The sequence below is a fragment of the Monomorium pharaonis genome, chromosome 9, assembly GCF_013373865.1.
Source record: "Monomorium pharaonis isolate MP-MQ-018 chromosome 9, ASM1337386v2, whole genome shotgun sequence".
In the NCBI taxonomy this organism is placed as follows: domain Eukaryota; kingdom Metazoa; phylum Arthropoda; class Insecta; order Hymenoptera; family Formicidae; genus Monomorium; species Monomorium pharaonis.
This window is the reverse complement of record NC_050475.1, coordinates 11,842,172-11,865,823: the sequence shown is the minus strand read 5'-3', so window position 1 is coordinate 11,865,823 and position 23,652 is coordinate 11,842,172. Positions and strand designations below refer to the sequence as shown.

General features: G+C 37.5%; 2 protein-coding genes and 1 pseudogene across 5 annotated transcripts in view; 1 reads left to right on the top strand and 2 right to left on the bottom strand.

Moving 5' to 3' along the window:
• The window catches only part of LOC105832213, a 275,864-nt gene that overhangs the window by 59,515 nt on the left and 192,697 nt on the right, over positions 1-23,652 (bottom strand).
• Positions 3,292-4,617, top strand: LOC118647430 (THAP domain-containing protein 2-like). Of its 4 annotated transcripts, none has more exons than XM_036292301.1 (3): positions 3,292-3,436; positions 3,548-3,723; positions 3,790-4,617. In XM_036292301.1, the coding sequence occupies exons 2-3, from the start codon at positions 3,554-3,556 to the stop codon at positions 3,821-3,823; spliced, it is 204 nt and encodes a 67-aa protein (XP_036148194.1). In that variant the 5' UTR covers positions 3,292-3,436; positions 3,548-3,553; the 3' UTR covers positions 3,824-4,617. The 4 variants fall into 4 exon arrangements, 3 of the variants coding, with proteins under 3 accessions (XP_036148194.1, XP_036148193.1, XP_036148192.1); XM_036292299.1 differs by having other exon boundaries at positions 3,299-3,436; positions 3,548-3,709; XR_004964702.1 differs by having other exon boundaries at positions 3,313-3,436; positions 3,565-3,709.
• LOC118647429 lies at positions 5,887-9,223 on the bottom strand (annotated as a pseudogene).

Genomic DNA, 23,652 nt, shown 5'->3' with positions numbered 1-23,652 from the left:
ACTCACTTTAAAAAAGCACGCCGATAATAGATAATGTGAGAGGCAAAAGAACTCACATTAAAAAAGCACACCGATGATAAATAATGTAAGAGGCAAGGGGACTCACATTAAAAAAGCACCCCGAACATATGGAATTTAAAAACGTACTGCAATCTCTTCGTGATGAACTTCCGGAACGATAAATTTTATAGCCTAATTGCAGAGACTGAGTCCCAGATGCGCACAGTAATAAACGGACACAGCAGGCTAAGTGAAACGGACACAGACCAAATGTGCACAGACCAAATGCACACGGACCAGATGCACACGGGCCAAATGCGCACGGACCAAATGCGCACAGTTGCAAACCTATGTGGTGCAGAGAATGCTACACACACACACACACACACACACACACACACACACACACACACACACACACGTGGGGTGCAAGTGGGGGCTTTGCCCTCTTCCCGCACGCACCCCGTCGATAGAGATGCCCGAAAAGTCGCAACCCATGTAATAAGTTTGTAGGTTACTGTGTCTGTTTGGTCTGTGTGCATTTGGTCCGTGCGCATTTGTTCCGTATGCATCTGGTCCGTGCGCATTTGGTCTGTGCGCATTTGTTCTGTGTGCATTTGGTCTGTGTCCGTTTCACTCAGCCTGCTGTGTCCATTTATTACTGTGCGCATCTAGGACGCTCTTATTGCAGACGTCCTGGAAATATTATATGTGTTATTATATTTTATATTATTATATTATAATTTTTCTTGGCAACTAAACGTTGCAACACTGCAACTAGTATGTAAGTTCAACATGACAACAATCGCCGTGCGCCGCGGCCCGGTCGCCCAGCTAGCGCGGCGCAGCACGGCGGCGCGGTGTGAATTATTATTTTTAACTATGTTCCACCACTCCGATTGATTTAAAAAAAAAAATGTGTTAAAGAAGAAGATCTAGAGATGTTTTTGTGAAAATATAAAAGTGGTATCTCAGAACTATCACCCCCCAAAAAATTCATAAAAATTCAAAAATTTTTTTATCAGGTTTTTTTTTACCACAAAAATTACTTAAAATTTTCTCAAACTTGTCTAAATGATGTTTACAACATATATTTTTTTCATTAAAATTGGTACAACCATTTTCGAAAAAAACCACTTTCTTTATTTTTCTTTCCCCCTCCATAACTCCCCCAAAAATGCAATTTTGTAACTAATATTTGGGGATGTTTTATATCTCAAGGGTGCCAACTAATGATATCAATTTAAGCTCGATTAGTGCGGGGGCAGATTTCACCTGCTTATTCCGCTATGCCCTTTGTAATTATTGTCTTAAAAAATTCCTAGACGACTAGTCTTACGGAAATTGGCTAAATAAACATTACGTTCGCCATATTGGATTGGCTATTTTGAATTTCGAAAATTTGATTGTAGATTTATAATCAACGACTTCGAAAATCCCTATACACATATTTTCATGAAAATGCAAATGTATCAAAATTTTCGTTCGCTATATGAGATCCGCCATTTTGAATTTCGAAAATTTGAAAACGGATTTGTAATCATCAGCGACCCCAAAAACCTTAAAATGCCAATTTTTATAAAAAAAAAACCCAGTGAAAAAAGGACCTTGCACTTTTTATATGAAAAAAATGGGTTTTATAGGAATTAGCTCAAACTTTGGCAAAAGATAGCTGAAGGCATTCCAATTAAAAGTTGTCATTGCCAAGTCAATCTCATGAGTCATTTTTGATTTAGCGGCACTTGAAAATAAAAATAAACGTGTCATATATCTCGAATAATATATACCTACGTGTGCGTGTACATGTGCCAAATTCAGGACCTCAGTGATAATGGGAAACTCCAAAGAGTACACGACGGGGCTTGTTTCTAACGATACATATACGCAATATGCTTGAAAAAAGATATTATAATCGCAAAACTGGTTTTTCAATCAAGCAACCAAGAGTTCATTTTTTCTACTGTTACACACACTACGAACATGAACACGCACACACACACACACGCATACGTATGTATGTATTCAAAATACATGACATTTATTTTCATTTTCAAGCGCCACAATTGAAAATGACTTATAGGATTGACTTGGCAATGACAACTTCTAATTGGCATGTCTTTAACTATCTTTTAAATTTTTTAAAATCTTTTCTTTTTTAGCATTTATAATTGTTTGAACCAAAAGAGAGAGAGAGAGAGAGAGCGAGAGAGAGAGAGAGAGAGAGAGAGAGAGAGCGAGAGAGAGAGAGAGAGAGAAAGAGAGAAAGGGGGGAGAAAAAGAGAGAAAATTAAAAATAAAGATTACACAAAGTTTTGGTTAATGTATATTGTTTGCAAAATTTTTAACGTCTTTTTTTGAAACATTTTTAAAATCAAAATTGCTGCATCTAGGTTAATTCGATTAAGTCAGTAGGAATAAGTAGCCGGTTCTAACTACGGGGCTTCGAAGGGAGTGAGGGGCGGGGGTATTTGCGGGGATGGGAATTACAGGGGACGTCACGCGGGGGGAGGGGGGCGTGGGTGTAACGTTAATATAGGAGGGGTCACGCGAGGGGTATTGCTTATCAGTATAAACATGTGAAAGTAAACAACGTGCGAAATGTAACGTGATACAAACATAGATAAAGCGTGGTGATATGCGACATGGGAGTTGTAATTTTATATAGACATTTTATAAACATTTTATAAATTTTATTTAGGGCGATAGGTTTCTTCTTGTCGCGGCGTTATCTCCCGCTTAGCGCTCTTAGAGGTAGCAGCTTATTATAAACAAATTAGCGAATGTTTATCGCGACAAGGAACACTGAACTTTCGGTAGCTTAAATTTCTAGATAACGAATCGGCGTTGAACGCCGAACCGTCGACAACTAAAATGTCCCAATATTTGATAGACATTTATTGCCCGGTAGCTCTCACTATGCGGCTAGCATAACTATAAACAAACGCCGACCAATGTATGAGACAAAGGACTAAGAGTGAAATTTATAATTGGTTTGGAAGAGCACGGTGCCACAGTGAGTCCGAAGTCTGAGCGAATCTAAGTACCGTGAATTAATTTTGTAACTTTAATAATGGCGCGAAATCAAGCGCGAAAGGGAATGCAAGCAAATGCACTACGAAGTGCAAAACTTATGGTCTGTTCTTTCTAGCTGCACTGTTGCACTGGTGCAATAAGTTAGAATGAGAAAAAATATACTTGTCTTACTTTAACTTATTGCACCGGTGCAACAGTGCAGCTAGAAAGAACAGACCATTAGAGAGCCTCTGAGGGAGATCTGATCACGTGACTGCGTCTCTTCTGAGTGGATGGCGGCGTCAAGGTTTTCTGCCAATCAGAATATCGGTATAGACAGTTGTTTTCAGTGGATCGTATAATAAATACTAACCAGAGAGAGGTTAAGTAAGTGTAACAATCTGATACCTCTGATAAATCTCTGGTAAGTAATAATTATTTATTTCAATAGAGTTTTTGTCACTTCAGTTTTATATACATAAAATAAGGCTACGAATAGACATATTATGAACATATTTTTGTATTGTGTGCATAGTGTAAAATGTCTAATAGGTGTTGTGCTCCAAGATGCACCAATTCTAACAAGAACAGATATGCCTTGACTAAGTTAGGTGAAGATCCTCAACTAAGGCAGAAATGGATTGATGCTGTGGGAAAACCAAATTGGCAACCTCCAAAATTAGCTGTACTGTGTGAAGTTAGTATTGAAGCGTACGTATAAATATACTCCGACATGTCAGATATGTTATTCTAATGTACTCATGCTATTTATTTTAGGTTCATTTCCATCCATCGGCAGTATACTGTGTAGGGAAACGAAAATTCATTTCAAAAAATGCGGCACCAACATTTTTCTGTAAATGTGACATCATAGATGAACAAAATCTAATTAATCATCATTATTCTTTAAGATCAAGATATTATACTAAAAAATCTGAGTTAAAGTTAAAAAGAGAAAAAAAATCGGGACAGTTTATGCACAATAAAAATTGTTGTATAAAACAATCTCCTTTAGATATAAAAATATCAGATCAATCAATAAAAGCAGGATGTACAAAGGAACAGAAGATAAAATTAAAACGCTCACAAATTAATCCTGATTACGAGACAATTCCAGTAAAGTTAAATAACATTATGCAAGAAAATGAAGTTTTAAAGGAAAGAATTCATTGCTTACAAGATGATTTGATGCATCTAAAATCGTTTAGATTTGATATAATGCACTAACATTATTAACATTATAATATTATAAATATTATAATATAAATATAATAAATTCTGTAAATATAATTATGTACATATTTCTCAATTATATATAATTGTATATAAGTATACAAATTGTGCATAAAACGTTTTAATTTGAAAAATGTAACAGAATTCACTTTTATAAATTTGATATTTCTTTTGGAGTGTTGACAATATCAGCCACATAAACAAATTAACTTAAAGATTCCCCGCAAATGTGATTTGTATAAAATTTTTCAATTATTTAGTTTTAGAATGTTACAAATAATACTTATGTGTATTATATCTTAAACATTATAGTTTAAGCTGGCTTGTTAGCAGCAAACTCTTATAATAATAAAATAATGATTAGCAATATAATGCGTTGTGTTTTATTTAATTAAGATATAAAGGATTAGATATAAAGATTACAGTCATGAAAAATGTAAAATATTTAATAAAAGTATTAAAATTTATTTTATAAAAAGGTATACATTATGTAATAATATATACATAGACATCACAAAAAAATTCCTGGAATTGTCAAACATAAAATATCAGTTACTTATATTTATCTAAAAAAGAATAAATAAAATATATATCTAGACAGTAACAATATTAATAAGATCATTTTAAACAACAGCCTTTATGCAGTCTTTAGATAAAAAATATAAGTAAAGAAAACGAATCAGGACAATTATAATATTTATTACTTTGGTTTACATTGCATATAAAAAAGTTAACTTTTGAAACTATTCATAATTTATCATTTTTGTACATATTTTTTTGGTTTAAATCTGTCAGCTAAAAATCCTGCTCCCATCGTTTTATTTGCAAAAACCGATGATATTTTGACGTTTTCATTTTCTGTATTACTTAAAGATACAGATAGTTGTTTTAGACGCATTGACACAAATCGAGATATTAAAGTTTTTTTAATGTTATGGCAAGTATTTAAAAGGAAATGTTCCAAAACAATATTGCAATGCGATACCAATTTTTCATTCAGAGATTTGTCAAAAAATAATAATCTAGACTTTATTTTCCATATAATTCTTTCTGCCCCTTCAAGAATATTAAATACTTCAGTACTAACTCTTATTTGAGCTCCTGGATTATAATCTGAAATATCTACAAAAGCAGATAAAGAAGTTGGTGTACACTCAAAATTATCTTGCAGATTTAAATAACAGACTTCACATTTGATTGACCTTCTTAATTTAAAAACAACGTACCCACACATTCTGTAAAATATTTGTTTTACATGCTCTGACATGGGCTCGCAGTCATTTAATTTAGGAAAATCATAATATTTTTCTGTAGATTGTTCGTTGTTATTTATATCTATTTTCGTAAGAAGTACAGTTATAAGGGAAGGAGTTTCATCATATGAGTAACTAGAAGTAGGTATTGCTTGATTTTCTCCTATGACACACATCTGTCTTAGTCTAGATTTGAATTGAAGAGCAGTTGACTTGGGGCATCCTCTACGTATATTTGAGAAAGTATTTTCCAAACTGTCTTGATTTGCTCGGCCCGGAAAGAAGAAAGTAAACTCTTCCTCATTTAATAAACGATCTTGTAACTGAATCATTGATTCAGTGGTAAGTATTACATGGGTTTGAAATGGTTTCCATACACCACTTCCAATTTTCATATTTTTGAAAACATGGCAAACTAATTTTAAATGTTGTATTGCAACATCGTATTTTTCACGATTGTGAAAACTCAAAGCATGGCATAGATTTCTTCCAGTCATCATATCAAACCATTTTCTCATTATTCTAATAAACCAAGCTATTGTTTCCATTTGTGGAAGTCCATCACTTTTTTGAACTAAAAATGTTAATGCAGATGCAGTAGCATGATTGATAACACTAGTAGAATTTGCGACTTTCATTTTACTAAAATGGTTTGATTTTAATACTGTTTTGTTTAACTTTGGCGCAAGTTTTATTTCTTCGTAATGTTCAGATTGATATGATTCTAGCCATTCAATATGGCTTATATTAACAACATTACTAAATAAGTCGTATGCCTTTACAACATCTTGTGACAAATATATAATTTGACTTTCCATAAGCATTTCTTTCAAATTTATAAATACATGGACAGGATCGGGAATCAATTGCAGTGCGAGTTCAGGATCGCAAGGATGTGTCACAGCATACACCATGTCTGTCTTTGTAGTTTTGAATCCCATTTTTGTAAGTACTCCTCTGTTTCCCACGTCACAAACTAAAACCACTACTTTTAGATTCACGTGGTGAGATTCACCTTTAGATTCACCTTTGCAGTATTTCTATAATAATATTCTTTAATGCATCATTTGTTGAAGAAGATGAAGTAAAGTGGTATGCTACGTGCTGCTTCCAATGAAATCCAAGCCTAAACAATTGGAAAACTAACGCTTTACATGCTAATTTATCTGTATTACCAGGCAATGTTACTTTTCCTATATACGTCCCTGTACTTTTGTCAAGTTCAATCTTTGTTTGAATCGCCATTTCATCGAAAACTAGACCACAAATCCTCCATTTTGGTGAAATATGAGGAATGATTAATTCTAGATACGTAAAAATACTTTCAAGAATTCCCGGTTCAAATTTGATATGTTGTATCCTTTTTCTTAGAGTTCTTAATGCAGGGAATGGAGCAACAAGTTCCATTATCTTGTTATAACCATGTGATCCACATGCAAATTGCAATTGTAATTCTTTCTTGATTGTTTCATCCGACCACGTAGAACCTCTTGTAGTTTCATTTAAAATTGCATTATATTGGTCTTTATTTAGAACTTTATTGATTACACAGTTACATTCTTTCATTTTTTCTTCTAAATACATATTTAACTTGACTTCTTAAGATTTCATTCTCTGTCTTAGCTATTTCAATTTTTCTTTCTAGCGACATCAATGTCTCTGAACTGGGCAAACTTTCGATGGACGCTATTTTACTTACAATACTTTCTTTCAATGTATTGATGTCCTGCACTAAAATAGAATTTGATTCGTCGGCATTTTCTCTTTCAGATACTACTTGGTTCGATATCACAGCAATAGGTTTCTTCTTTATAACACATTCTGGAATATGGGCATATTTCTTCTTACAAGGTAGAATACTTTTTCGACTATATGTATAATCTGTAAAGTCATTAACATTTTGGCCTCCCTCAGATCTTTTATTTTTTTGTCTTTTGTTTGAAGATACTTTGTTATAAAAAGATTTAACTAATTTATCACATTGCTGAACGTTTGATTCGATTTCTGACAACGGTGTTCTTTGTACATTACATTTACAGAAAAATGTTGGTGCCGCATTTTTTTTAATGAATTTTCGTTTCCCTACACAGTATACTGCCGATGGATGGAAATGAACCTAAAATAAATATGTAAACATGAGTACATTAGAATAACATATCTGACATGTCGGAGTATATTTATACGTACGCTTCAATACTAACTTCACACAGTACAGCTGATTTTGGAGGTTGCCAATTTGGTTTTCCCACAGCATCAATCCATTTCTGCCTTAGTTGAGAATCTTCACCTAACTTAGTCAAGGCATATCTGTCCTTATTAGAATTGGTGCATCTTGGAGCACAACACCTATTAGGCATTTTACACTATGCACACAATACAAAAATATGTTCATAATATGTCTATTCGTAGCCTTATTTTATGTATATAAAACCGAAGTGACAAAAACTCTATTGAAATAAATAATTATTACTTACCAGAGATTTATCAGAGGTATCAGATTGTTACACTTACTTAACCTCTCTCTGGTTAGTATTTATTATACGATCCACTGGAAACAATTGTCTATACCGATATTCTGATTTGCAGAAAACCTTGACGCCCCCATCGAATCAGAAGAGACGCAGTCACGTGATCAGATTGCCACTCTCTCCCTCAGAGGCTCTCTAACAAGACTCGGTGCGATACTACAAATCATGTGGATGTGTTACATGTAAGTGTTTCGTTGAAGAACGTGACATGATTTAAAAAGTGTGAAAAGACGCTAAAATATGGAACAATTCAATTTAGAGGAACGCGAGCTCTTGGAACAAGCGAACAGAGTCGCTACTTTGGGCGAGTGTTTTACGTGATTGCAGCGATATGACGAGTTTATACAACGGCTTGAGGAACATAGCCGCGTTAAGTGTTCTCGGCTCGCCGTCAGACATGAAAAATCGTTGGTGGCGAGAATCGCACGACTCGAGGGCGAAAAGACAAGGTTACAAAGACGTTTCGTGCACGTTGGAGGTGATTACACGAGTGATAACGTAGAAAAACTCGTGTGGTGCGAAATAGATACCGCGTTCGAGAATCGCGTTTGGACTGGTGCGATAATTAACACGAATTACATCGAGCCACGACAGTTTCTAAAAGATGCCAGTGATATAGTGCTCGAGCGTGTGCGGTACATTCTAGAGAGACAAAACTGTGTAAAAGTGAATACCGCGTTCAAGGGCATGTTTATAACGGATGAAAAAACGCTAATAATAAGAGTATTACCACAAAAAGACTGTGAATTATTCCAAACGTTGGACTTGCTCGAATGGTACGAGCAACGCGTAAGCGAGCCCACGTTAGCGTCGCTTGAAGAATTTTAAGTACGCGATAGCGGGTTTCGGGTATATTAAATTTAACTGTAAATGTGAACAAGTTTAATCCTCTACACGCGGGATGTTATTTAACATTGTCGTGAGAAATAATGGTTAAAAGAGCGGTAGTGACCGTAAAATCGAAGGACAATGCGTGCTTCGCGTGGTCGATTGTCGCCGCTTTGCATCCTGTGAAAAGAAATACGGGGTTGGAGTCATCATATCCGCACGACGGTTCTAAAGTTTGATGATATCAAGTTTCCCGTTACATTAAAAGACATTGGGAAATTTGATGTGTTGGTCAACGTCTACGGAATCGAAGAGGATAAAATTTTTCGAAGAGGTAATAAACGGAAACAGTAACAAACGGAAACAGTAACAAACGGACACAGTAAAAAACGGACACAGTAACAAACGGACACAGTAATAAACGGACACAGTAACAAACGGACACAGACCAAATGCACACGGACCAAATGCGCACAGACCAAATGCGCACAGTGCGAAACGGACACAGTCGCAAGCCCATGTGATGCAGAGAATGCTTTGCGCGCACGCACGCACGCACGCACGCACGCACGCACGCACGCACGCACGCACACACACACACACACACACACACACACACACACACACACACACACACATACACACACACACACACACACACACACGGAGCAAGGGGGGCTTCGCTCCCTCTTCCGCACCCACCCTGTCGGTAGGGGTGCCCTGAAAAGTCGCAACCCATAGGTTCGTGCGCATTTGGTCCGTGCGCATTTGGTCTGTGTCCGTTTGTTACTGTGTCCGTTTATTACTGTGTCCGTTTCACTCAGCCTGCTGTGTCCGTTTATTACTATGTGCATCTGGGACGCTCCCTTCACACTGACCTACTCTTCTGCCCGACGCGCGATAAACTGCCCAGCAAGCGAGAATGTAAACTTCTTGCCACGCTCTACGATAAAAAGCGTTACGTCATCCATTACCGAAACTTACAGCAGTGTATGCGTCACGGTCTTCGTATCACAAAGACACACCGCGTATTAAAATTCGCGCAACCTCCATGGTTCTGTAAATACATAGAGTTAAACATACCATTCCGAATTTGCGCCAAAATTAATTTCGAAAAAAATTTGTATAATTTAATGAATAACATGGTATTCGTGAAAACCATGGAGAATGTGCGTAATTATGTTGATGTTAAGTTATTGACGAAATGGATGGGTCGGTATGGTGCGAAGGCAATGTTCGCGAAACCAAATTTTACAAGCCGTAACATTTTTTTCAGAGAATCTTATTGCCGTCGAACTAAGAAAACTCGAGATAAAATTTTAAAACCGATCTATGTAGGCATATGCATTCTAGATATTTCCAAGGCGTATTTATACGAATTTCATCACGAATACATGTTGTCTCTGTATCGTAATAAATGTAAAGTCATGTACACCGACACCGACAGTTTTGTATACCGCGTCGAGTGCGAGGATGTTTACGAGACGATGAAACGCGATATTGCTAGGTTCGACACGAGCGATTATCCGGTCGATAACGCGTACGATATGCCTCTCGAAAATAAAAAAGTGCCGGGCCTAATGAAAGATGAGAATAACGGCGCGATAATGACCGAGTTCGTCGGATTTAGAACAAAAATGTACGCGTTGAAAGTAGACGGAAAAAAAGACACCAAAAAGCAAAAGGTGTCAAGAATAACATAGTAACGCGAACCATAACGTTCGATGATTACACTCGCTGTTTGAAAGACGAGATCAAGGTGACGCGCCGGCAGTCGTGTATAAGATCAAAGTTATACGAAGTATACACGATATCTGAAACGAAAATTGCTCTAAGTCCGTACGACGACAATAGATATCTCGTACGCGATTCGACTAAGACGTTACCGTGGGGACATTATCGAATACCCCTATAATATATATATTTTACCTTTTGCGTTTGATGTATTTTTAGTTTATATTCTACGTATTTTATATTTTACATATATTTGTTAATTTTACATCTCACGCGTTTCGTATATTTTATAGTTTACATTTCTTGTATTTTATATTTTACACTATTTTATAATTTTACATTTAGCAATTCATGTATTTTATATTATACACATATATTACATTTTATATAATTTTGTGAATTTTTTTATACTTTTGTAATTTGTACTTTATAATATACATTTTTATGTTTTATTTTCTATTTAAAATTAATATTAGGTACAATGTGTTAAGGATGATGAAAAGATAATAAAAAAAGCACATGTTATTAAAAAAAATGTATTTTATCTTTATAAGTTTACATTACACTTTTATATGATTATAATAAAGAAAAATATTTTTACATAACATTGTCTTTGTGAATCCACGAATTGTGTGATTCATCAAATCCTAACCACTTGACGTAAACCTTGTCACTTTTCCTGCGCAATACTTTCTCCACGAGACATACATCCGGGTGAGTCGCGCGATGCAACTCGTGCTCGTAGAACGCTCCAGCTATAGATGTTCCGCGATAGTCCTCTAGTAAATAAATTACGGGATTGGTACGCTGTACTTTAATAAGTTTAAACACTTCGGTGATACAATTCGGTGTGTAACCCTTTTCAAAGATCGTCTTTGTTCACGCGTACACAATCACCGACTTTAAATTTCGCCGGACTTGCAATCTTTATCGAGCTGTACACCGTATCCAAGAGTCTTTCGACCACAGCAGGGGTTACGTCGACAGGTCGCATATCAATCGTTCAGTGCTTTCGAAAGTTCGTGCAATTCGACATTCAGTAACAGATCAATCCACTCGTAATTGCCATTGAGTGTAAACATCTTCCACATATCGTTTTTCAGCGTGCGGTTAATCCGTTCGATGACGGGAGCGTCCGAAATGGTCACATTCAAAATGACCACGCGTAAATTTGACCACGTTCGAAACGGCCACTTTTGAAATGGCAACGTTCGAAATGGCCATGGGAAATATTGCACGTGGTTCAATTTGCCCACGTTCGAAATGGCCACGTCCGAGATGGCCACGTTCGGAATGACCACGTTCGGAATGGCCACGTTCAAAACGGCCACGTTTGGAATGGCTACGTTCGAAATGGCTACGAAAAATATAGCACAGAGTTCAATTTGCCCACGTTCGAAACAACCACGTCCGAAACGGCCACGTCCGAAGTGGCTACGTTCGGATTGGTCACGTTCGGAATGGTAACGTTCGAAATGGCCACGTTCGTAATGGCCACGTTCAAAATGGCCACGTTCGAAACGGCCGTGTTTGGAATGATTTTTTCTTGTTTGCGTGAAAAGTTGCAAACCCATGTGGTGCAGAGAATGCTTTGCGCGCTTTTGTATTGTCGTTTATCACTGCTTTCTACCGTCATCCTTCAATAGTGGTTCTTTGTCTTCCGATATCGTTCGATTAAATAATCGTTCGTAACTATTCCTGACCTGATTTACAACTGTTCGATAGTCATCCGATAATCGTTCCCGATGAGAGCGATCCTGCACCGTTCGATAGCTATCCGACAAGCGTTCTTGAACCGTCCGCTGTTGATTCGGGAACCACACAAAGTTCGTTAAACGTTCGTCTCTTCGCTGTACGTTTATTACTCATTGTTTCTAACATTGATACGATATGGGTGATATCAATCAATTGACTGACTCATTTTACGGATACGCGGGTTATTTTATAATAAGACCCGCTTTGCAAAGTTTCTTGATGATGGACAAAATATTGTTTTCGTGTGCGTTGTGACCGACTCGACGAGAGGATTCGAGCAATCGCAGATGATTCACCAGATCGTTGGGATCGTCCCAGTGCACGTAATCGATCGCGTTGTCATTTAACGTCATAGCACGTAATAATATATACCATAGAGGTAATAATTTTCGGATATCTTTTCTTCGGCGTAGGTTCAATCGACATCAACGGCGTGATCAGGTGTTTGTATTTGTATCCTCTGTTGCTCCATAGTTGACTGTTTTTGGTGTAATTGCGTCTATGCGCGTTTGTAACAAACAATATGATTTTGTACTTTTGCATACCATCATGTGTGTAGATGTCATCGTCGAGAATTTTCTTGAAAATCAATTCGTAAAGACCGAATGTACCGGCGTAATATACATTGTCGATAATTATGTTATCCTCGTTGTCCACATCGAAACGCTTATTACCGAGCTCCATTCTTTTCGAGACGAACACCGTTTATGTTGTCTATATCGCTCTCTCGGCTACCGCTCAAGACAGCTTCGACAAATTTTTGACCCAGCGGACCCAATTGAGCTCGCAACGCTTTTCATCCTTGCGACGTCTATAATTGATTTCAAACAATCGTCGCGAGTGAGTCGTCCGTCGTTTCGAAAACGTTCTCAAGCGATTCTATCGGTTGTAGGACGCGGTGTAGAGGTTATCATTAGTACGTTGTTTGAAATTTGTGAATGATTAGATTTTTGCGGTGTCGCGGAGAGATCGAACAAGCCGTTCGAATGTTTTCTCTTACTGGCATATTCTTCTTATTCTTCTTCCTTCTCACGTTTACGGGTGAATGAAACGTTATCGATCGGCTCCTCTTTTATCGCGCGTACACCGGAATTATCAATAATCTTTTGTAGCGGTTCGATTAGTGGTTCAAAGTGTCTCTTAGTCGCAATATCCTTTTTGATCCTACCGATTTTTAGAGCGTGATGTTTCTTGAGGATTGATTCGTTCGTTTTCTCAATCTCCTTCGCGATTTTCTTGCGCTCGCGCGTATTTTGTTCTCAGCCATGTTCGTCCGATGTTGACGTATCGAATGACGTAATGAACCACACAGCACACTTTATCCTGAGGATATCTCACATTATCAGAGACAGACGAAGGCGATTCCACGGATATCCCAATGAGTAGCATCCGGGATATCCTACAAAAATATTTTAAAACATCGTGAAATATCATATGATAGCTTATTAATATATTTCGATATCCCCCAAAAATATCTTAAAATATTATAAGATATCATAAGATATTCTAATAATATTTTACGATATCTTATTACATCCAAATAATACCTTTTATCTGTGTAATTAATGGAGCGTAAAGAAAAAATGAAATATAATGTAATAAAAGAGTGACAAAAGGGTAAACTGAATCTCTAAGAAACGTAGATTAAAACAGAACATAAAGAAAGTTACACTTATCAAAACAATGTGGCATATTAATAGTACTAAAAAGTTATAAAAAATGACATTAAAAAATTTTTTTAATTTTATACGAACAAAACAAAAACAAACTTTTTAATAAGTTATTCCACATGCTATTTTGCGCAAATATGTAAAAATAAGTAAAAAAACTGTAAAACTTTATATTTATTTATAAAAATATAAGTTAACTATATATGTTTCATCCTTCTAACAACATCTATTGTAATGATGTATAACAAATATGTATGCATAAACAAGAAGTGTTCATGAATCATCACGAGGCGTTAGGATGCGAACGGTCTTCGAAGTCAAGCAACGTCGGCGATGGTTGACATACGGATAGATGACCGTTTTTTCAGATATAAAGATTAACAGGTACGACTCTGGCTTGGCTGAAACATGTTGTATAGTCTTCTTCCTCTTACAAAATTACCGTAGAAATAATGAGTGAGTCCTAGATGCGCACAATAATAAACGGACACAGTAACAAACGGACACAGACCAAACGGACACAGTAATAAACGGACACAGTGCGAAACGGACACAGTAACAAACGGACACAGTGCGAAACGGACACAGTAACAAACGGACACAGACCAAATGCGCACAGAGCGAAACGGACACAGACCAAATGCGCACACTGCACATGCGCACGGACCAAATGCATACACGGAAAGTCGCAAACCCATGTGATGCAGTGAATGCTTTGCACGCACACACACACACACACACACACACACACACACACACACACACACACACACACACACACACACACACACACACACACACACACACACACACACACACACGGGGGGGGTGCAAGGGGGGCCTTCGGCCCCCCTCCCGCACCCACCCCGTTCAAGTCGCTAACCTATGTGGACTTTACTCTGCTTGCAATGTACATGGATTGCATTTGGTCCGTGCGCACGTGCAGTGTGCGCATGTGCAGTGTGCGCATTTGGTCCGTGTGCATTTGATCCGTGTGCATTTGGTCCGTGCGCATTTGGTCTGTGTCCGTTTCGCACTGTGTCCGTTTCGCTTTGTGCGCATTTGGTCTGTGTCCGTTTGTTACTGTGTCCGTTTCGCACTAGTAGTAGGGCTAGGCCGGTTCTAACCCAAACAATAGAATGGGGGGAGGGGGAAGGGGAAGGGGGGAAGGTAATTACATGTCAAATAAATTTCAAATTTCTTTTGGTCTTATTGTTCTTTATAACAATTGACTCTGTCATAAATTTCTTTTTTCTTTTGTTTATTGTTTCTTTTTAACAATTGACCTTGTCATAAATTTTCTTTTGTTTATTGTTTCTTTTTAACAAATTACCCTGTCATAAACTTTAAACTTTCTTTTTTTCTTTTGTTTATTGTTTCTGTGTAACAATTGACCCTGTCATAAATTTTCTTTTGTTTATTGTTTCTTTTTAACAAATTACCCTGTCATAAATTTTGAACTTTCTTTTTTCTTTTGTTTATTAGTTCTTTTTAACAAATTACCCTATCATAAATTTTAAACTTTCTTTTTTCTTTTGTTTTTATAACAAATTACCCTGTCATAAATTTCGAACTTTCTTTGTTTATTGTTTCTTTCTAACAAATGAGAAACTTGTCTCAACATGTTTTCGAAAGTCCTTTGTGCTCACCACCACCGCCGCTCAGGTAAAGAGACTTTATTATTATTTCATATATGTAATGTAATTTTTATTTGATTATTTATAATTTGAGTTAGATTACATATGCATATGTATTCTAATTTAAATTATAAATAATTAAATAATAAAAATTATATTACGTATATTCCACCCTAGTTACAGTTTGCTCTCTCTTTCTCTCTTGCCCGCTATGGGACTGTGTCCGACCGTTTATGCGCGCAATCGGGCCTCACTACCCACTAATCGTATAAGCAACGCCCTTATCTTGGCTGCTAGCGAGCGCCGATATCAGGCTGCTAGATTTTATAAACATAAAAACTTAAAATTTTTAAATAAATAAATAAATAAAATAAAATAACATGCGGATACTGTAGTCTGCGTTTAATATTATACCTGAAAAATTCTTTTCAAAAGTCACGTGACTTCATTAGTCACGTGATTTTTCAATAGTCACGTGACTTTACAAATAAGTATATATAGTTAAAACTCTTAGAGCATCCCTTAGACGTTTTCAAGTCTGTTTACCCGAAAGTCTGTGTGCAGTAGCAAATATTTCAAGTGTGTTGAAATATTTCAGTGTATGAATAAGTAGTTTCTTTTTTCCTCAAATGGAGAACTTTGAGAGAGTGGAACGCGAACTTTTAGAACAATCAAACGGAGTCGCTACGTTAGGTGAATTTTTCATATGGTTACAAAGATGTGAGGAGTGCATCGAACAACTCGAGGAACGTAATCGTGTCAAGCGTCCTCGACTCACCATTGGACAGAGACAATCTATGGTAGCGAGAATCGCTCGACTCGCGGGTGAAAAGGTGCGACTAGAAAGACGTTTTATGCACGTTGGTGGTAACTACGCGAGCACTAGTGGCGATACTAATAACGCAAGACTTGAGTGGCGCGAAATAGATACTGCATTCGAGAGCCGTATCTTAACCGGTGCAGTGATTAACGTGCGTCACATTGAGCCTCGTCATTTTCTAGAAGATGCTAAAGACATTGTGCTAGAGCGAGTGGGGGATGTTTTAGAAAGACATGGTAGTGTAAAAGTGAACATCGCGTTCAATGGCGAATTTATAGCGGGGGATAAACGTGCTAATAAGAGTATTACCACGAGAAACAGCGATCTTTTTAGAACATCGGACTTGGATGAGTGGTACAAGCGGTACGTCATCGAGCCTACGTTAGCGTTGCTCGATGAATTTCAAGAACGTGATAGTGGGTGGGCATTATCACGTATACTAAATTTAACTATTAATATAAATAAGTATAATCCTATGCGTGCGGGATGCCATTTTACATTACCACGACCTATTATGCTGAAAAGAGCGGTAGTGAACGTGCAATCTGAAGACAATGCATGCTTCGCGTGGTCAGTGGTTGCCGCTCTACATCCTGCAGAAAGATATAGTGATAGAGTGTCGTCGTACCCACATTATTCAGCAATTTTAAATTTCGGAGATATTGATTTTCCAGTCGCGCTAAAAGACATTAAAAAATTCGAGCGACTCAATAACAACATTTCCATTAATGTGTACGGCATCGAAGAGGAAAGATTTATCTCCCTGCGACTTTCCGATGACAAGAAGAACAAACACGTAAACTTATTGTACATCCAAGACGAGGGCAACGTGGGACACTTCACGTGGATAAAAAATCTCTCTCGGCTCGTGGGATCACAATTGAGTAAAAAGGAACACAAAAAATACATTTGTGATCGGTAAATAATAATTCTCTTATAAATATGTTTATAAATTTTTTTTTTATAAAATAATAGTAAATTAATTTTTTTTTTCTTTTATTATTCACAGATGCCTACATTACTTTAGTTCTGAGGAAAAGTTAGAATCACACGCAGCGGACTGTAATCAGATGAACGACTGCGCAATACTTTTACCGAGTGAAAAAGACAAGTGGTTGAAATTCCGTAATCCCAAACATAAGGAGCGGCTACCCTTCATCGTATATGCCGATTTGGAGTGTGTGCTGCAGAAGACGCAATCTAACATGGAGCAAGAATCAACATCATACAAATACCAACACCATCAGGTATTTAGCATTGGATACTACGTACAATGCTCATTTGACGATACGTTATTCGTGTATAGATTTCGTCGCGATCCTGATTGCGTCACGTGGTTTACAAAACAGCTAGAAGAATTATCACATATTGTTAAGACGCGTTTATCCGCCAATGTTCCCATGATTCCATTGTCAAAAGAACAGTGGGAGGCATATCATAACGCGACACATTGTCATATATGTAATAATTTGTTCGCGCCGGATGATACGCGAGTGCGCGATCATTGCCATTTAACCGGTAAATATCGTGGTCCTGCACATTCAAATTGCAATTTGAATTATAAAAATTCATATTACATTCCAATAGTTTTCCACAATTTATCAGGTTATGATTCACACTTTATAATAAAGGAAATAGCAACCGCGTTTGAAGGTGGAGTTAGTTTACTACCAATCACAAAAGAAAAGTACATTTCTTTTACCAAAACCGTTGAAGATACCACCGAAGAAGATTCACAAAAACATGTCCAGTTAAGATTCATAGATTCATTCAGATTTCTTAACACTAGTCTTGATAAATTAGCGTCATATCTCAATACCGATAAATTAAAAATTCTACGTTCAGAATTTTCAAATTTATCTACTGAAGAATTTAGTTTATTAACGCGGAAGGGTGTATTTCCTTATGAATATGTGGATTGCGCGGACAAGTTGCAGGACACGTGTTTATCGCCGCGCGAATCATTTTACAGTAGCCTGACCGGTGATACGGTGTCCGAGAGCGATTACGCGCACGCTGAGAATGTTTGGAAGCGATTCTCCATTCAAACGCTAGGTGAATACAGTGACTTATATTTAAAAACAGATGTTTTGTTATTAGCTGACATTTTTGAAAATTTTCGTGACACATGTATTCAAAGTTATGGTCTCGATCCTGCACATTATTATACACTCCCCGGATATACGTGGGACGCAATGCTAAAAAATACTAAAATTACATTTGAACTACTCACAGACATTGACATGATATTGTTCATTGAGCGCGGTATACGTGGAAGTTTAAGTCAGTGTTCAGGTAGATATGCACAAGCGAATAATAAGTACATGCAGTCGTATGACTCATCTAAACCGTCATCGTACCTGATGTACTTTGACGTCAATAATTTATACGGATGGGCAATGTGCCAACCTTTGCCTTACGCTAAATTTCAATGGGTTGAAGATATCTTAAATTTTAACGTGAACGCAATCGCTCCGGATTCACCAACTGGTTACATTCTCGAGGTTGATCTCGAGTATCCTCAAAATCTTCACGACGCGCACGCCGATCTACCGTTCTGTCCGACGCGCGACAAGCCGCCTGGTACGCGAGAAGAGAAATTGCTTGCAACTGTTTGCGATAAGAAGCGTTACATCATTTATTATCGCAACTTGCAACAGTGCATGCGTCATGCTCTCCGCGTAACACAAATACACCGCGTGTTAAAATTCGCACAATCTCCATGGCTCCGCAAGTATATTGAATTAAACACACAATTCCGAACCCTTGCAAAAAATGATTTCGAAAAAAATTTATATAAACTTATGAATAATGCGGTATTCGGGAAAACTATGGAGAATGTGCGCAATCACGTTGACGTAAAACTGTTAACGAAATGGGACGGACGGTACGGCGCGGAGGCAATGATCGCAAAACCTAATTTTCACAGTAGAAGCGTATTTTCAGAGAACCTAATCGCTATCGAACTGCGTAATCTCGAGGTGAAATTCAACAAGCCGATCTACGTAGGAATGTATATACTTGACATTTCTAAAATCTGTTTGTATGAATTTCACCACGAGTACATGCTACCACTGTATCGCGACAAATGCAAAGTAATGTATACCGACACCGACAGTCTCATATATCATGTCGAGTGTGAGAATATTTATGAAAATATAAAACGTGACATTACAAGATTCGATACCAGCGATTATCCGATCGGTAATGCGTACGGTATGCCTCTTGAAAATAAAAAAGTGCCGGGTCTGATGAAGAATGAGAACAACGGTGCGATAATGATCGAGTTTGTTGGACTCAGGGCGAAAATGTATGCAAGAGGGTGGATGGGAAGAAAGACACCAAAAAGGCTAAAGGTGTCAAGAGCAGCGTCGTCGCGCGAACTATAACATTCGATGATTATACATGCTGTCTCCGTGAAGAAATCGAAATGACACGTCGCCAATCATGTATACGATCAAAGTTACATGAAGTATACACGATATCTGAAAAAAAAATCGCCCTGAGCCCGTACGATGACAAACGATATCTCGTGCCGGATTCGATTGAGACATTGCCGTGGGGACATAGGCGGATACCTTTGTAATATATTGTATTAAATACGTATTTCATATTTGTATATTTTATATCATGTATTTTACATTTTACATGTATTTTTGTAGTTTTACATTTTATACTGTATATATTATACATTTTACACATATTTTATGTATTTTATATTTCTGCGTCTTCGTATTTTATATTTCACATATATTTTTATATATCTAAAACTCATACGAAAAAAGATTTTTATACCTATTATATATTAAGGATAAGGAAGAAGGAATAATAAAGATACTCTTTATTATATATCATAAAAATTTATTTGTATATTTTATACATTGTACTTTTGTATGTTTATAATAAATAAACGTTTTTTTTTTCTATATGAATCAAATGATATTGTCTTTGTGTATCCATGAATTGTGTGATCCATCGAATCCCAACCACTTTACGTAGACCTCGTCACCCTTCCTGCGTAATATTTTTTCCACAAAAAATACATCCGGATGAGTCGTGCGATGTAATTCGTACTCGTAGAACGCTCCAGATATAGATTTTCCGCGATAATCCTCGAGTAGATAAGTTACGGGATTGGTACGTTGTACTTTAATAATTTTAAACACCTCAGTTGTCCAATTTGGTGTATAACCCTTTTCAAAGACAGTTTTGTACTTGCTTACGCGTACAGAGTCACCCACTTTAAATTTCGCCGGACCGGCAATCTTTATAGCGTTGTATACTGTAGCCAAGAGTCTTTCAGCTACCGCGGGCGTTACGTCAACGGGTCGCATGCCAATTGTTCGATGCTTTCGGGTATTGTAAGTAGACACGAGACGCGGTAACATATCAATCCATTTGTAATTGCCGTTGAACGTAAACTGTTTCCACATGTCGTTTTTCAGCGTGCGATTGAATCGCTCAACGACCGATTTCATTACAGAGTACGTAGAATAATGATTGATATCGTGTTTTTTCAAGAGTTTCTGTACATCGGCGTTGTAAAACTCCTTCCCCATATCGGTTTGCAAGTTTTTCGGATGTCTACTGCTCTCTCGAATTATCTTGGCGATAGCGTTAGCCGTCTCGCTTCCACCCTTGCTCTTGAGTGGTACAACCCACGCATACTTGCTCAACACATCGATGACAGTGAGTATGTAGTGATAGCCTTTGTTGAAACGCGAATACGGATGCATCTCAACGATATCAGCCTGCCACAAGTCGTCGTATCCTCGAACTATAACACGTCTTTGTGGAAAATTTCTTCTTGCTGGAGCATGCAGTTCCTCGACGAATCGCAGTCTTTCTGAACCAACGCGTCTATTGAATTTCAATGATTTCATGTTTTGCAAACTATCGATCAAGTAATAACGCGCGCGATGAAATTACACTATGATTTATTTCGTTCTTTTACGTTCTTTACGTTCTTTTACGTTCTTTCACGTTCGTTTCACGTTCTTTCACGTTCTTTCACGTTCGTTTCACGTTCTTTCGCGTTTTTTTACGTTCTTTCACGTTCGTTTCACGTTCGTTTTACGTTCTTTCACGTTGGTTTCACGTTCTTTCACGTTCGTTTCACGTTCTTTCACGTTCGTTTCACGTTCTTTCGCGTTATTTTACGTTCTTTCACGTTCGTTTCACGTTCTTTCACGTTCATTTCACGTTTTTTACGTTCGTTTCACGTTCTTTCACGTTCGTTTCACGTTCTTTCGCGTTTTTTTACGTTCTTTCGCGTTATTTTACGTTCTTTCACGTTTGTTTCACGTTCTTTCATGTTCATTTCACGTTCTTTACGTTCGTTTCACGTTCTTTTACGTTCGTTTCACGTTCTTTTACGTTCGTTTCACGTTCGTTTCACGTTCTTTTACGTTCGTTTCACGTTCATTTTACGTTTGTTTCACGTTCTTTCATGTTAATTTATAATAAGGCCAGCCTCGCGAAGTTCCTCAATTATTGACAACATCTCATTATCATGTGCATTGTGACCAGCTTGACGCGAAGCTTCAAGCAAACGTAAGCGATCCACTAGCTCGTTGGGATCATCCCAGTGCACGTAATCAATCGCGTTATCATTTAATGTCGCAACGTTAGGTAATCCTTTTCCAATCGTAAATTTATCATTTAATAACGGTGCAATTATATATTTATACTTATATCCCTTGTTGCTCAATAATTGACCGTGTGAAACGTGATTTCGTTTATGCGCGTTTGTAACCAACAATATGTTTTTGTACTTTCGTTTATCGTTTTCTGTGTAGAGGGAATCATCGGGATATCTCTTAAAGATTAGTTCGTAAAGACCCGGTGTGCCAACGTATCGCATACCGTCGACAATTATGTTATCTTCGCTGTCCACGTCAAACTTTTTACTACTAAGCATCATTCCATCCTTGCCCAAATAAACACCGTAAACGATATCTATAATTTTCTCTTTTTCACCATGACCGCTGAGGAAATCTCCGATGTACTCTTAACCTAGCGGACCAAAGTGCTGCGACAACGCTTTTCGACCCTCTGGTGTTTGCAAACGATTTTGAACGATTGCTGCAAACGAATCGTCTGTCGTTTCGAAAACATCTTCGTTTTCGAGCGACTTGGGTTGTACAACAACCATACGCGGCGTGGACGCTATTGCTGGCGAATCCATCGCTGGTGAATCTATTGCATCATTTAACGTATGCTGATGCTACTCATCCTGTATCGATGGCAAATCTACCGCGTCGTTTAATGTATACCGCATAAGTTTGTACGATTCGTTTAAGGTGTGATCCATCGAAGTGTTTTTTCGTTTTCTCTTTATCTTACTCTTTATCGTATCCTTCTGAACAAACGACGTTTCAACATCATCGTCACGAGGCTCCTCTTTTATTGCATGTGTACTAGAATTGTCAACAATCTTTTGCAGCGGTTCAATGAGAGGTTCAAAGTGTCTCTTAGTCACGATATCCTCTTCGATCCTACCGGTCTTCAAGGCACAATGTTTTTTTCGGATTGATTCACTCGTTTTCTCAATCTCCTTTGCGATATTTTCACGCTCGCGTATATCTTTCTTTTCAGCCATGTTGACGTTTGTTTAACGTTGACGTATCGATAACGACTAATCGTTCCGTGGTATCGCAAACTCGTTAAATCCTCTTCTATATCGTCCGTTAGCAAGCTCACTATCCTTGTCTATCACTAGAAATCCATAATCACGCTGCCAACAATCGCGACACAATGTACAAAAATCATCATACGTCATATCGGTATTCACATGATCGTTGTATACATGCTTCAGATTGGTATTATCCTGCTTGAACAGGATTAATAGGTTCGCGTTGTCACGTATAAGATGTTTAGGTATTCTAGCATACGTCTGACAGAGATAAAAACTATCGATGTTTGAGTGTCTACCCATTGAAAAGTATTCTCTTATTGTATCTTGCTTATCGCACGCCACGTCATCAAAGATGAAGATTGAGTTTGAACGCGCCTCGCTCGGAGGAATAACGTCACTGTTATTAGAGAATGTAAAGTAGCCAATTTCATCGATCGGTGTTAACAAATTCTCCAAATATCGATATTTCGACTGCTGCAACGATTTCGAGTACACGTACACGTTCTCGAAACGTACGCCGTGCGGACTTTCCAACAAGCTTATGA